Here is a 13991-nt window from a genome sequence, read left to right on the forward strand (position 1 = left end):
TTGTTATAGCTGTTGTGGCTGAGCTGTTGAAAAATGTGCTCAGATTGTGAGGCCTACGGGTCATTTTCACCAAGTTGACTTTTTGCTGCCTTGGTAGACTGGGAGATTTCAAAACAATTGATGCTGATGATAATGAAGGATGACATTGCTGTCTCCTATATCCTCCAGGAGAGCCACTGCTTGCTCTTTTCCCACCTATCTGACTGTGCTGCTGAGTTAAGCTTGGAAGACTTGATAAAACTGACAGCCCTTCCCTCAGAGGTAGGTAGCCCTGACATGAGCCAGCCTTGATATGAAGAGTTTTATTGCAAAACAAGCTAATTCCATTCATGTTAAGTTGAAATATTTGTGATTAAAGCTGCTAAAAAAATAAAGAAAATAATAAAAAAGATATTTTTAATCATAACTTCGAGAATATTCCTTGTTATGTCACAAGTGAGGTATTACTGGAAAAATTTGATTTTGCTCTATCTAATGATAGACTTACTTTGAAATGTTTAAAAATGGTGCTTAGCTCATTTTGGAATAAAACTCATTGTATATTCCCTCATATGGGAAATGGTGATGTACTTTAAAGGTCCAGTTTACCTTTGGGAGCAGTGATTTCAAAAATGTTCAAGATATCACATTTGATGCATATGTGTAGGTCTGTTGTATCACAAAACATCCTACCATATAAAATTTTTGTAATAAAGCCTAAAATATGAGGAGATATCAGCATTTTTCTCAATAAACCATAACTGTATACGGTTTAGTCTGGAAGCATTCTTATTATAACTATTGTTCACATTTTGTGTATTTAACAATACTTAACATCGATTATATGGATTCACATTTTTACAGTGGTTGTTTCTATCCCTAACTCACATTTTAGAACTATTTTAAAGCGCTAATGTTGGGTTTTTGTTTCATCTGCAAATGGTAAATTATGCCTTTAACCCTAAAAGGGCCGGGGGGGGGGGGGGGGGGGGGACGGAATCCGCCCCCCTCGACGTTTCGCGCTATAATTCTGTAACGCGAGAAGGCCTCGTCGCGAGGCTTCTTGACTTTCTTCGTTCAAGTCTCGCGCAACTTTTGAGACCAAATTTGCAACATCCGCGCATACTTTTGCGAAGCCACGCCCATTTTTGTAACGGAATGTCGCCCCAAAACGGGCAAAATTTTGTGATTTTGTGTATATTTCCTATGGAAAACAGTGCTCTGTCATGAAAGTCATAAAAACCTGATTATTTTTACAATTAATCACTTTCATTGATTAATTTTGTGCTAATTATGGCAGAAAAGTGGTCAGTGACAATTTCCAATGAAAAAACAAAGAAAAAATAAAAGTTGAAAAACAATGAAATACATAAGAAATTCTGAAAACAATAAAATACATAAGAATTGAAATGAGTTTTGGAAGTTTTTGTGATATACAATTGTTGAATATGCTAAAACAGATTTACAGATCAAAAATTAGACTCTCAATGCTTTTAATTAGGCTAAAATATCACCTTGAGCTTAATTTGCATAATTAATTAATTAAAATTAGAAATTGATTGTTTCAAAAAATCTTATGACACAATCTTGTAGATTATGACGCAGGTCTCACGCATGCAAAGTTTCATCGCGATCGCACCTCCAAGGGAGGGGGGCGGAATCCATCCCCCCCCCCCCAGTCTGAGCATAGCCAAAAAAGCCCGGTCCCTTTAGGGTTAAGAGCACCCAAGTATGCTATTAAGCAGATTTTTAGTTCTTACCATGAATGAAGATAAGAAATCCAGATATGATACATCAAGGATTTCTTGCAGTTTGTTGGGGTATTTATGAGTGTGGCCAGTCCACACAGACAAAGAACCAACCGTGACGTTCTGTGCTGCAAAGCCGCTAAACCTGTCTTATGCAAGAAGTGAGATGAGAAGATGTGAACAAGTTTATGAGTATCTCCATTCATCTTCATTTTTACAGTATGATAGTATTGCAACAATTATTTACAACCACCCAATTTATATCATTGACATCAATCTGTCTGTAATAAGGATGAGAGTTTACTTCGGTAAATTGAATGAGGTAGCGTCAAAGAACAGCAGCTACTGCTTTAAGGTGGCTATGCCATGCTTTCTGAGCCACACCAAAACAAACAGACACAATTGCCTAAATTCCCAAAGGTGGTTTAAATTTAGACTATGGTTTATGTAAATTTCTTCTACATAAATGAGTACGCTGACAGATGTCCAACAGCAATTGCGCGTTGATATGCGCAAGTCAAAGGTGCGCCTATTTTGAGCATATTTTAGACCATGGTTTGAATTCAAACCACCTTCGTGAATTCGGGCCAATGTGCATGGACAGATATCGTCCACAGTACTTGTTGAATACTCCGTACGTGCAGTGCAAGGAAACTCTTGCGAGCCATTGCGTATCAAAATGGCTTTTGGATATCGCCAAGTAGAGCCAACTTTGAACCACCGGTGGTTTGTATGATTGTTTCATACATCCTACCTAGCCCTGCGTAAACGGAACAGCCTTTCATGTCATGCCCTGTCCATTATATTGATCAGATTAATGCAGCATTGCGCCCATGCCACGTTTGAATAACGAATGCAATCTTGGCACAGCATTCAACGACTCATTTATGTCACCTTGGCACTGAGAGAGTAATCACTGTGGGCCTGCACCATTCAGTGCATCATTTAGTGTGCAACATAAGAGTTGAAGCATCAATTACCGGTATGTCATTACAGGTGGGACTCCTGAAGGTCACGTTCATAAGGGCACACCTCATCAAGCAAGGACAACAGCCTCTGGGCTTCATGACTGACTGTATCGGTAAGTTCTGGGAGGCATTTCATGAAGCATTTTGTCCGACAAAGTTGTCGAACACATTTGCTCTCAGCCAATCAGATGTAAGGATTTCAGTAGCTTGTAACAGTTTATCAGAAAAATATCCAACCAAAATGCTACATGAAATGCCCCCCAGGTGATGCTGTTCAAGAGACTGTAACTGGTCTGCCATGGGATACTCACTGTAAGATCATAAACTTACGTGTGGCTGAAATTTTCTTGAATTTCGCATGGAGCCAAGATTCGCAAAAATGAAGTGCATGTTAAAGTATTTTTCTACCGTATGCATTGAAAGCCAGTGGCAAATCATGAAAATTTTATGTCGCAAATATTTCAGGTTTTGTCGTCTCTTTTATTTTCTCAATATTTTTTTTTTTTTTATTATTTTATGATGTTCTTTACAGATTAGCACAACTGAGCTAGTGCCTCAGATATGTAGCACTTTCAATCATGTCTTGTAGGTTGCCTGTTGATTGTCAAAACCGCAAGTTTCATCTTCTTCATAAAATGCAATATCCAAATTGTTACCCTCTTTAGCAGGAGTGAAGGGGATGGGCAGTTTACAGATTGCATACTAGCTGGTCATCATGGGAGCAAGAAGGACATGGCCCCCAAGGCTCAAATCTACAAAGTTTCTTCAAGATAGTCTTCTTATTGCACAGATGAATTACAACCATTTCATATTGCGTCGAGATATTCTGAGACAGAAGTAGTGGTGGCCCTCGTAGAAGTTTGGATGGGGCTAGGGGAATAATAAGCATATTTCAAAAAGGCTTATGTCACAAGGGTTCATGAATTGCTTAGACAGCATCATCCCTAGGAACTGGGGTACACAACTTGTAACGTCCATCAAGGAGGTCATGTTTTTGCCGGCATTGGTCTTTTCGTTTGTTTGTGTGAAATTAACTCAAGATGTTTTGAACAGATTTGAATGAAACTTGTAGGAAAGATTGATAATGACACAAAAAACAGATAATTATATTTTGGTAGTGATCCAAGAATTTTTATAAAATTTGGAAGAATTAAAAAAAAAAAAATCTTTTAGCAGATAGGGTTTATGAACTTGGGAGTTCAAGCCATGTTTATTTGAGGTTTGCATGTGTGTACTAGAGTGAGTGCTCTGCTTGGGTGAGGCACTGTGCAGCTGAAAGCTGGTGACATAAACAAAAGGCTTCTATATTGGGAAATTGGGCAATTTTCAGCATATGGCATGCATGTATGTGTGGAACTCACTGATCTCTGTGGAAGAACAAGATCAGTGACGGAAATTAGCTGCTTGGTGGAGGTCTGCACTCTCAGAGTGCTTTTCTAGTTCAAGAGCTTCTTTGTTGTGCGCTCTCTGCACTCCTGTGCATTATTAGCATGAAAAATAAAGAGCACACATGACTCATATCAATGCTTCTGATTGGCTACATTCTTGAACCTATTTTATGATACAATCTGCGTGTAAACACTCCACTCTCCGTACAGATGGAGCCATGAGGTGTGACTCTGAGAGTGAGAGGAATGGGGTGTTGTGGTTCCTCCTGACTTGTCTCAGCCGCCCCTCAGTCTTCCCCGACGAGGAGAAGGCCCAGTTCCTCCAGCTAGTCATGCTTCGTCTCAAGGTCCTGGTGATCAGCGAGGATCTTCCAGTCAGCGCCTCCCCACAAGAGCATTGCGAGGTGAGGGTCAAGGTTCGAGGGTCAAGGGTCTAAGTCCTGCCTTTAGTCTGCAAAGGCCATCCAGCACACAAACATTTTCAAAATGTGTTCATACCTTTACAGAGTGTAAAATGTGACAATGTCAAGCTTACCTTAGGTTTGCTCAATTCAGGGAAACCCTGTTATAACGAGCTCGCTTAAGGGGTACTGCTTGTAATGAGGCAAATTTGATTTTCGATTGCTGTATTTAGCTTGTCTCTTTTTCAGTGTGCTTATGAGGAGGTACTGGTTATAACAAGGTAGGATCAGTGGTCCCAGTGATCTCATTTTAAAGACACCCAGTCGCGAGGATACATGGACATATTTCAGCCGCGGGCGGCAGCACGTAAACTCGCTTCCGAAGTTGCTACGAAGCGAAATGTGTGTGTGCGCAAGACATCCCTAAAGCAATGTATCGCGCTATAGTATCTCGTTTGCTCGCTTGATTGATCTGAGCGCTGGGAGTACGTTTTGTGTAATGTGAATTGAATGTATGGTACGGTACTGTGTGATGCAATGTTCGCATGAGCTATAGTAGCTAGCTGCCTATACTTGTACGACTACAGTGTACGCCTTCTCTTCATCGCACCGTCGATCATCGTCAGTCGTTAACTACACTGTAATCGTCAGATCAGATTATATATAGGTAGGGTGGCCATCATGGACGATGACACATCGTCATGGGTAGCGGATATTACCGCCGAGTTGTCCATTCTGAACGCGGACGATTGGGTCGGAGACCCTGTGTCTTGTGTAGCCCTACTACATATCGACCACCCTTATTGAAACCGACCGCGTATAATTCGCGCACTGAACACTTAGTACGCACTTCTCTGCGCGCAAAGCACATAAAAATGGATTGGCTTTGAATGTAGATGAGGATGGTGTGGGAAAACGAGATAATTCATTGTTCATTAATGGTTTTAATCAAGGACAAAATTTCGAATGAATATTTTCACCGAATCGTAATGACAGCACAATGTAACGTCTATGGAAGTTTCTAAAAAGGCTTCTAAAAAGCTTCGTACAACACGGTGTTCAATACAAGTCGGTTTGCGTGCATTGTCAATGCAAAAACAGCGGTCGATCCTATTAACGCGATTTACCGCGGGGAGCTGAAACGAGGCCACGCAAGTTCGTCGGCGATATTTTTGCACTGAAACTTCGAATCGAAAACGGAACAACGGCATTTGATAGAGCTGGATTTTCTCAATCACGTAGGTCAAGTTTTTTTACGTGAATTTCAGTGTTAAATATTCTTATCAAGCAGATAAACATTAGGCGGTCGATTAGTAGTAGGTCCAACCATACTTGCCCTGGCGTGTGTAAATTCAGGACGGGGACCGGAAGCGACTGTGCCCGTGCAGGGCCAACAACGGCCACAGTTGCACTGCACAGTGTAACTGTGGCCGTGATAACTATACACAGCCCAGTCGCTGCACATGGTACGTCGAGTTTTCGCATAGCGTAACAGTGTCTGGTCGGGCTATGGCCGTGATAGAAGGGGGCCGTGCACCAACCGACATACCTTCAAGTCGAAGTAGGGCCTAAACTAGAATCTATTATTGTTAGATCTATCATCTTTGAACCTTTAGTTCCCCTGTTTAAACGTTAGAGTTCTACCAGATCTATTGGGTTAGACTACATGTATGATGGAGCTTGCGATAGATCTATTCATTTTTTTTTAAATTTATTTGCAAATCCTAAATCATATTCTTGGGGAATTTGCATGACATGATTGATATGAAAAACTTCTCATTTCATGGGACTAATGACATTAAACTGACCCAGCAAATGTCATTTCAATTACGGCATTATCATAATTTGACATAAATGAGAACGCGGAATTATACATAGAAAAATAGGCCTACTTGTCGATCAAACGCGAATGCCCTAAAGTTACTGATACTAGATTAGAAAAAGTCATTCCACTTCAATCACTGATTCATGTGTAGACTTCTACTTACACATCATCTGGATCTGGATTCCTTGAAGTTGTTGACTTGGCCAGCTGGGGTTGCTTGATTGGCGTAAGCCGTGGCAACACAATTCCACCGTGCATGTCGTAACACGAATTTGCACATTCTAAATAAAAATTCCTGCAAAACTGTTCATGCAACTCCAGCAAGTGGAAAGCAAAATTTTCATCGGCACTCTGACGCTGAAGCCTCCCCCTCTGGTCTCTTACTTGTCCTCCAGCTAAGAACACGTCTCTCTGCGTTCTCCACTCGTCGATAGCGTCAAACAAGTAGATACGTTGCCTCGAGTTGGACGGCTGTTTGATCTCCATTGTGAGGTTTCATTACTAAACCAAAGCCAAGGCTAAGCCGAAACAGTACAGCACTTTTTATTGCAAACAGTACTCGCATACCACACACAATATTGATACTGACATACCGGTACCGACGATTTTCTATCAACTTTGTTATGTTACGATCCGGCCCAACGTACTGTAAGCTGTACGTATAACACATGCAGCTGACGCAGCAGACAACATTGCACGATGAGATCATAACAACCTGCCATATGGCCATATGCATTGCAACTTGCTATACATGAAGCTTAGAGTTTTAATATTTCTTCATCAAAGCATATTTATAAATACCAAATATTAAACAACGTAATTTATATGAATAATTTATGATATTGTTATATAATATTTTCAGACATTTTTAAATATTATTGCCTAGATTGCTGAAATTGGCACCATAGTGCATATAAACAGAGACTGGAGCCAGATACGTACGTACCAAAGAGATTTTTCCTCCCCACCACTGGGGAAAATCTCTTTGGTACGTACGTACACCCTACAGCTCTCACTTGTTGTGTCGCGGACCGGGAGAGATTTTCATGCGCATGGCTGTTGTGCGGTTTTGTGCATGCACCCATTCGGCCCCATTCGGTAGGTATTCGGGCGTCCATGTTGAAATTACAGTGGACAGCTCGCGCGGCGCTCGTGCCCCATCAGGTTTTCGCTGGTGCGCTGCGTAGCGTCGTGTTCGGCATTCGGTACGTACGGGGGTACAATAACGGGAGGAGCAGCTTGTCGTGCTTTTCTACTGAGCTGCGAATCGCCTGCGACGACCGGCTGCCTTTAAAGAGTTTTTATTCTGTACAATAGCATACCAAATTCTGTGTATCAGAATGCAACATAGAGGAGGTGAATTGAAAAATTTACTGCCAAGTAATTAAGGAAATCATTCATAAGTTTGAATATACTGCACTTAGTAGACTGACCTCTTGCTGATTGTTGTTTCCATAGAACTAAGTGATTATTAGTCTGTGTGACTCCCTTGCACACCGGCCTATCGAAGGTATGTTCCTAGCTCTGGCCAGATGCCAGACTGCAATTGGATGGACTAGAGGTGGTTGGAGATAGACATGTTACTCAAGGAATTTATGTGTTGGTCCAGTACTCCAACTAAAAAGAAAAAAAAAGCACAAATGTGAATGCACAAAAATGTTTGTAATGAGAGAGAAAAAAAGAAGACCCAAAGTGCATTAGATATGAGTTCCACCACATTGTGCCACAAAAAAAAAAAAAAAAACCCAACCTATAGAGTTATGTTTTGTCTTGTTTGGTTCCTCCCATTTCCAGGATATTGATTACCTGTTCGATGTCTTTGCCATTGCTGTGACATCATTGTCGTCACGGTGCTTCCCCGTCCTCTTCGGGCCACACCCTCGTCACTACGAGACCGGCTCTCAGCTGGCCGACCAACCGACGGGGGGTCTGGACGAAAGCAGGGAGGAGGACTCCAGCTTGGGCGATTCGCACGAGATGCCCGACTGGTGGTTAGCCAGCACAGCCGGGACGGGTCCACTGGCGTGGGGGGAGGTCGGAGGAGAGCTGGCAAGGGAAGCCCGGAGACTGCTGCCCGAGGCACTGGACAGACTGATGGGTCAGTCTTGGTGGACAGGCATGAGAGACAAGGTGAGAGGTCAAGCATGGTTGAATCTTCCCCCCTTGCTTTGTGGCTTTGTTGCCATTGGCAAAGATGATGATGATGATGATGGTGATGATGGTGATGATGATGATGGTGATGATGGTGATGATGATGATGGTGATGATGAAACAGCATTTATCTGTAGAAACATTCAAAGGCACCCAGCTCCCACATGTGTCACACATCATTCACAACGTTGCTGGACAAAATAGGTCTTCAGTTCAGATTTAAAGTGTCATATCAAGGTTGTTACAATGCCGAAGTGCGATTGGTACAGAGTTCCGCAGACGTGGTGAAACTGAAGGGAAAGCTCTATCCCCATACATTTTAGGCAAAAACCTGAGATGATGTCTTTATGTTGTCGTTTTGTTTTGTTTTTTAAAGACCCAGTAGCATGGAGATTCATGGGTGGTCCAAGTCATTCCCTGCCCACCAGGGTACATACGAAAACCATGAACAACACCAGTCCGCGAATATGTGCATTGACGCATTTGCTCATTGGTAACGGTTGACTCCGGTCGAGACTCTGCAGCTGTGACTGTGTGTACTTACATAGAGATCAGTGAGAAAGCTGTATACAATTCGTCAACAAGATTCTTGAATATATCTGAACAGGGCCAGCCTTCCCAGTCCATGAATCCCCATGCTATAGGGTCTTTGTTCCATATAATATTGTTAAGTACTATGTGGATTGTATACAGTGCACTCCCGTCATAATGAACACGGTTAATGCATGAAAGTCCTGCTTACTTGTACAATTGCTGTACCTCCTCTGTGTTATTCTTTATGGACATGATTACAGTGATACCTTTTATTTGATAATCATAAAAATGGCTTCATCATTATTGTTTTTAACCTACAATCCTTTGTTTGTGTGTCTCCAGATGATAACCTGGCTGATTGAGTTGTTCATACGCAGTCATGAAGAAATTTTCCCTGGTGCTCTGAAGTTGGAACTAAAAGGTAATGATACTTCGAAAAATATACCAACGTTTAATGCAGGCTGTACCAGGGTGTTATATTGCACCTGTGTATCAAACGTACCACCGATCTGGCTAGTGAAAACATTGGACAAAGTTTGGGTGCACTTCAACATCTGCAATTCTTACTTAGGGTTTCATGTTCATTGTATTAAGACTGTGGAATTCATAGCAAATGCATGTAAAAGAAAATATGCATATTTACCAGTATTTCCTTCTTTTTGACTCTGAATTACAGTTCGACCTCGATTATCTGGTCTCCTTTTATCCGGAAATCTCTATTATCCGGACGCGTTCACGCAGTTATGGACTTTTTTTTTTTCATCCAAAAATTGAGAAATAACAGTGACTTTCATGGATCTATTTCACTAATTTCATAAGATGTGCATTATAGGTTTCTCAATATCTAATGAGGTAAAACATGTATGGTTTTCACATAAAGATATACTTTATTTTTGTGAAGAAGGGACTACAATTTTGTGCAGGCTAGCATAGATTACACCACCGTTGCGGGGTACGCTACCTGCCTAGCTGCCAGTGCATTGGGACGGCAGCTTGAACGGCAGCTATATACATAGTATTGTGTCTCCCACATCCAGCCAATTCACTTATCCGGATGAGCGCCGGTCCTGACATGGCCGGATAATTGAGGTTGAACTGTATACAAGTTTCCACTCATGAAAGCTGCTGGTTGTGTTATGACCAAAATCACTCTGAGAATGATCGCACCAAAGAAACAATCAACTAATGTTCAGGCGGTTTATTAACAGTAATATTGTGGGTACAGACCCGGAATCGGTTTTCACATCAGTACAATAGTGATCAATAGAAACAATCATAAATCGGTAATGAAATCACTTACACGTATTACAGCCAAATCTTAATCACAAGGTCCATGCAATCCTCAGGAAATGTCCAAATACGATGTTGAATCCTTGATGATCCTTGATACACCGATGAATGATTCCTCCGACGTAACTCCAGAGGCACAGGTTACGATAGTCCACGGTATAGATCCGGGGTAAAATCCATGATATATGTCCACGGCAAACGTGCAGAATCCAAACATTATGACGACCACGTCCAGTTGATGCGTTGAATGATGATTCACTTAATAATGTTCAGCTAGGAAGCCAGCCCATCACAGCTTTGCTGTAGCAATATCCGTTGACATTAATATATAGAGTCTATCGCCAATGAAGGCAAATTAATTCTCTGCAGGCAAAATGTCTCCCAGGCCTTATCTCCACAAACATAACAGGTCAGCAGATAACACAGGACTGACTATAACAAGTCACTTCAGAGCCAGAAGTAAAGTAACTCTCAGAGCAGAGGTGTTGGGTACTCTGCCTACTGCAGAATTTCTCTGGCTTTTATATCCATTCACCCCTTTCTAGTACATTCTGTAATTTTCTCCAACCAGGGGCCACACCCTTGTTTATACTAGCAAGTCCAAGACTGTTCCAGGAATCCTAGCTGACTCACTGCCTAACTATGTGCATAACAGCCTGCCAAAAATAACTACCAATCACATTGGGCTACAGGGACAGTGCCTCACTCAGCCAAATATGTTAGCACTTCCTAGAACATTCTAGACTGGGTGAGAAATCATTCTAGATTGAGTGAGCTATAATATATTTCCTGTCACATGCATGTACTGTAGCTACATTGTATACCACCTAGAAAATTCTCCACTGATCTGGTCAGCCTGTATGTACTATATCTATATCATATAGAATGTTCTCCATTAATCTGGTCCACCTGTGTACATACACATTAAAACAGCCTATGCATACAGTATATCATACATGTACATAACTACTAGTGTGTACATTTGTGACAGTTGTGAGCTCTGTGCTGACACCTTTACACTTGGAAATAATCATACATGGGTCATTGTGTTATGATTTGACACATAGCCCTCTGTCTGTCTGTTCTGTTTTGTCTGTCTGTCTGAGAAGGTTGGAGAGGGAAGGGGGAGGAAGAAGTCTTTCACATGGCGTCGTTTCTCCTTTTCTCTGCCGCAGGTTGCCTCAATACTCTGCGTCACTACCCAGAGTTTGCAGCAGGGGAGCGGTGGATGAAGGTGTTGGACCACCTGTGAGACGAGCCACAGGACTAGGGGCCCCAAAGATTTTGCTGCTCTGCGACCGGAGAACTCTCTTCCGAGTACACCTGACCTGCAGTGGTGTATGTCAACGTTCAGTGGGACAACAACTCTTCTCAACAGAAGTGGAAACCCCAACACCATTATTCCATTTGACTCTATGAAAGGAATAAACTGACACACTCAAAAGAGTGAAAAATTTTCATGGTGGAATTTTGATGTGCCCAAGTTATCACAAGACAGTGATGCCAGCTACAAATGTGTAATCAAATTACATATGTAGACAACAACAAAATTTCATCATCTCACAACTCTCCAGTTTGGTCTGCAACATCAGGAATGTCTCACAAATTGTTACCTCTGCTAAGGAAGGAGGAGGTTAAGTGATCATCTGTGTTGGTTTGTCTGTGTGCAAAATAGCTGTAGTGTATGGATTAAGGTGAAACTTGCATAAAAAGTCGATATTGACACAAGGAACACCTCATTCAATTTTGGTAGTGATCCAGGAATTTTTATGGATTTTTGAAGGATTTTTCATCTTTTGGCATATAGGGTCAACGAACTTAGAGTTCAAGCTATGCGTACTGAAGGTTTACATACGCGCACTAAAGTGTGTGCTCTGCTCGGGCAAGGGGTTGTGCAATGACATAAACAAAAGGCTTCTATGTTGGGAAATGAGTTGCTGGCTTGGCGGAGTCTGTTCTCTCCGAGTGCTTTTCTAGTAGTAAATTTTTGATTGAGTCATAATCAAATTAGAAATTCAAGAATTTATAGATTATTTTAAAAAAATATGTTCAAGAGAAGTTATGATGAATCATTACAACTTATGATATAATTCAGGTATTACAAGTACAGCAAAATTTGCAAAAATTTGTGTGCAGGTCTATGAGAGGCAAGTGAGATAGTGACATCCCCTCATCCAATTTGCTCTTGAACTTCTAACTTTACCGTAACTTTTATGTCCTTCATGCATGTATTATCTCTGCTTATCTAAATGTATTTGAATATACAGTAGAGTCTGAAGTGGGGGGGGGGGGGGGGGAGCCATCAAAATCAGTTATGACATAATACCCTTTTTTTACTCACAGTAAAATGAGTGTAGTCAAGTAAGGTCACAGTTTTTACATAAGTGATGTGAGTCCTCCTCATGTATAGTGATATGTTGCCTGCAGGAGATGACCTTTGTTGCCACTGGCCACACTAGACAGGTGACCACTATGTGCAAGGTGTTCAATACCTAATTTCTCTTGAGGAGAGTATTAGTTTCCACATATGACAAATGGCTGCTAGAGGTGGTGACTGTACTTTGGTCCTCGTTGGGTGTGTTGGGAGTGCTATCCTAAAGCATACTGTACTGTACCATACCCACGCCAGCGCTCCTAAAGTATATTGTACCCTACTACACCAAGGCAAACGTAGACCACCTCCTGATGTGCTCCAAAAGCGTACCATAACCGTACTAGAAGTTGGCTTGAGAAAAAAATGTGCGTTATACGCACATACGTCATAATGCAAAGAATTGATTTTCTCTGTTTTGGACTCCTTTGAGTAGTGGAAGTATACCAGATGCACTGATCCAGTTGCTGCAAAACATGTAATCCCCTCTAAAGATAACTCATGAGGTATGCTTTCTCCACTTAGCACTCAAATGCTCCAAATCTGGAATGGTATGGTACAGTACATATTGGATTGGTTTACTTTGGTTTGCTTTTGAGCGCTTGAACGTGGCCTTTTGTTCTCTATGAAGCATTTAAGCTGTTCCTCTTGATTAGCAGCATCAGGCATGTTCACACATGCTATCAAACATCACATTTTTGTTTTTGTTTTTTCTGTGAGTGTGAACCCCAAAGTTGTCATCTTTCATGAGGTTTGGATGTGTGGGTCCAAACCACACTGCTTGTTCTTAAAACTGCAGGCACATTTTCAACAGAATAGTGAACACATCAGGAATTCTGCTACAATTTCCTTTTGCATCCTTGAGCAGGACAATTTTATCAACACTCCTCTCTATCGAGGTTAATGAAGCGATACAACCCAAATGCCAGTGGAATGTACCCTGTAGTGTTACTTACCCTGTGTTCAGACTAGGTCCTGCATCTTGGGACAGTCAGAAGAGATTTTGTCTTTTTAACGACTAACCGTTCACGCTACTATCAACTGTCCCTGAGCTGCGTGGACAATTGCGATTTGGACCGTGCATTCTGCTGAAGTGGCACGCTCTTCTATTTGACACCAGAGTTCAAGCATGTGCTGGGAGTTATCAGTTTCAAGCCCAAGATCAAAATTTGTCCCTTGGACTTGACTAGTTTGTACAGGGACACCAGGAGAAAATCCCCTTGAGCATCCACACTATGGTTTTGGAAGCAGAACCTGGTCTGTATGTTGGGTAGGTTAACATTGTCTCTAGTGAGTGGCTGGTTGGCTGGATTGCTCCCCTCCCCCCAAGAATGGA

General features: G+C 41.7%; 1 protein-coding gene across 1 annotated transcript in view; it reads left to right on the forward strand.

Annotated features, from left to right (window-relative positions):
* LOC140231129 (focadhesin-like) overlaps positions 1-12552 on the forward strand; it is a 47671-nt gene extending 35119 nt beyond the window's left edge. Inside the window, exons 28-33 of the mRNA XM_072311281.1 lie at positions 169-261; positions 2724-2808; positions 4294-4487; positions 8104-8439; positions 9337-9415; positions 11394-12552. Of these exons, the coding sequence (XP_072167382.1) occupies positions 169-261; positions 2724-2808; positions 4294-4487; positions 8104-8439; positions 9337-9415; positions 11394-11536 (930 nt within the window). The 3' untranslated portion in view covers positions 11537-12552. The remainder of the gene's footprint in view (positions 1-168; positions 262-2723; positions 2809-4293; positions 4488-8103; positions 8440-9336; positions 9416-11393) is intronic.
* Positions 12553-13991: the final 1439 nt, after the last annotated feature.

This window comes from Diadema setosum, chromosome 7, assembly GCF_964275005.1.
Source record: "Diadema setosum chromosome 7, eeDiaSeto1, whole genome shotgun sequence".
In the NCBI taxonomy this organism is placed as follows: Eukaryota; Metazoa; Echinodermata; class Echinoidea; order Diadematoida; family Diadematidae; genus Diadema; species Diadema setosum.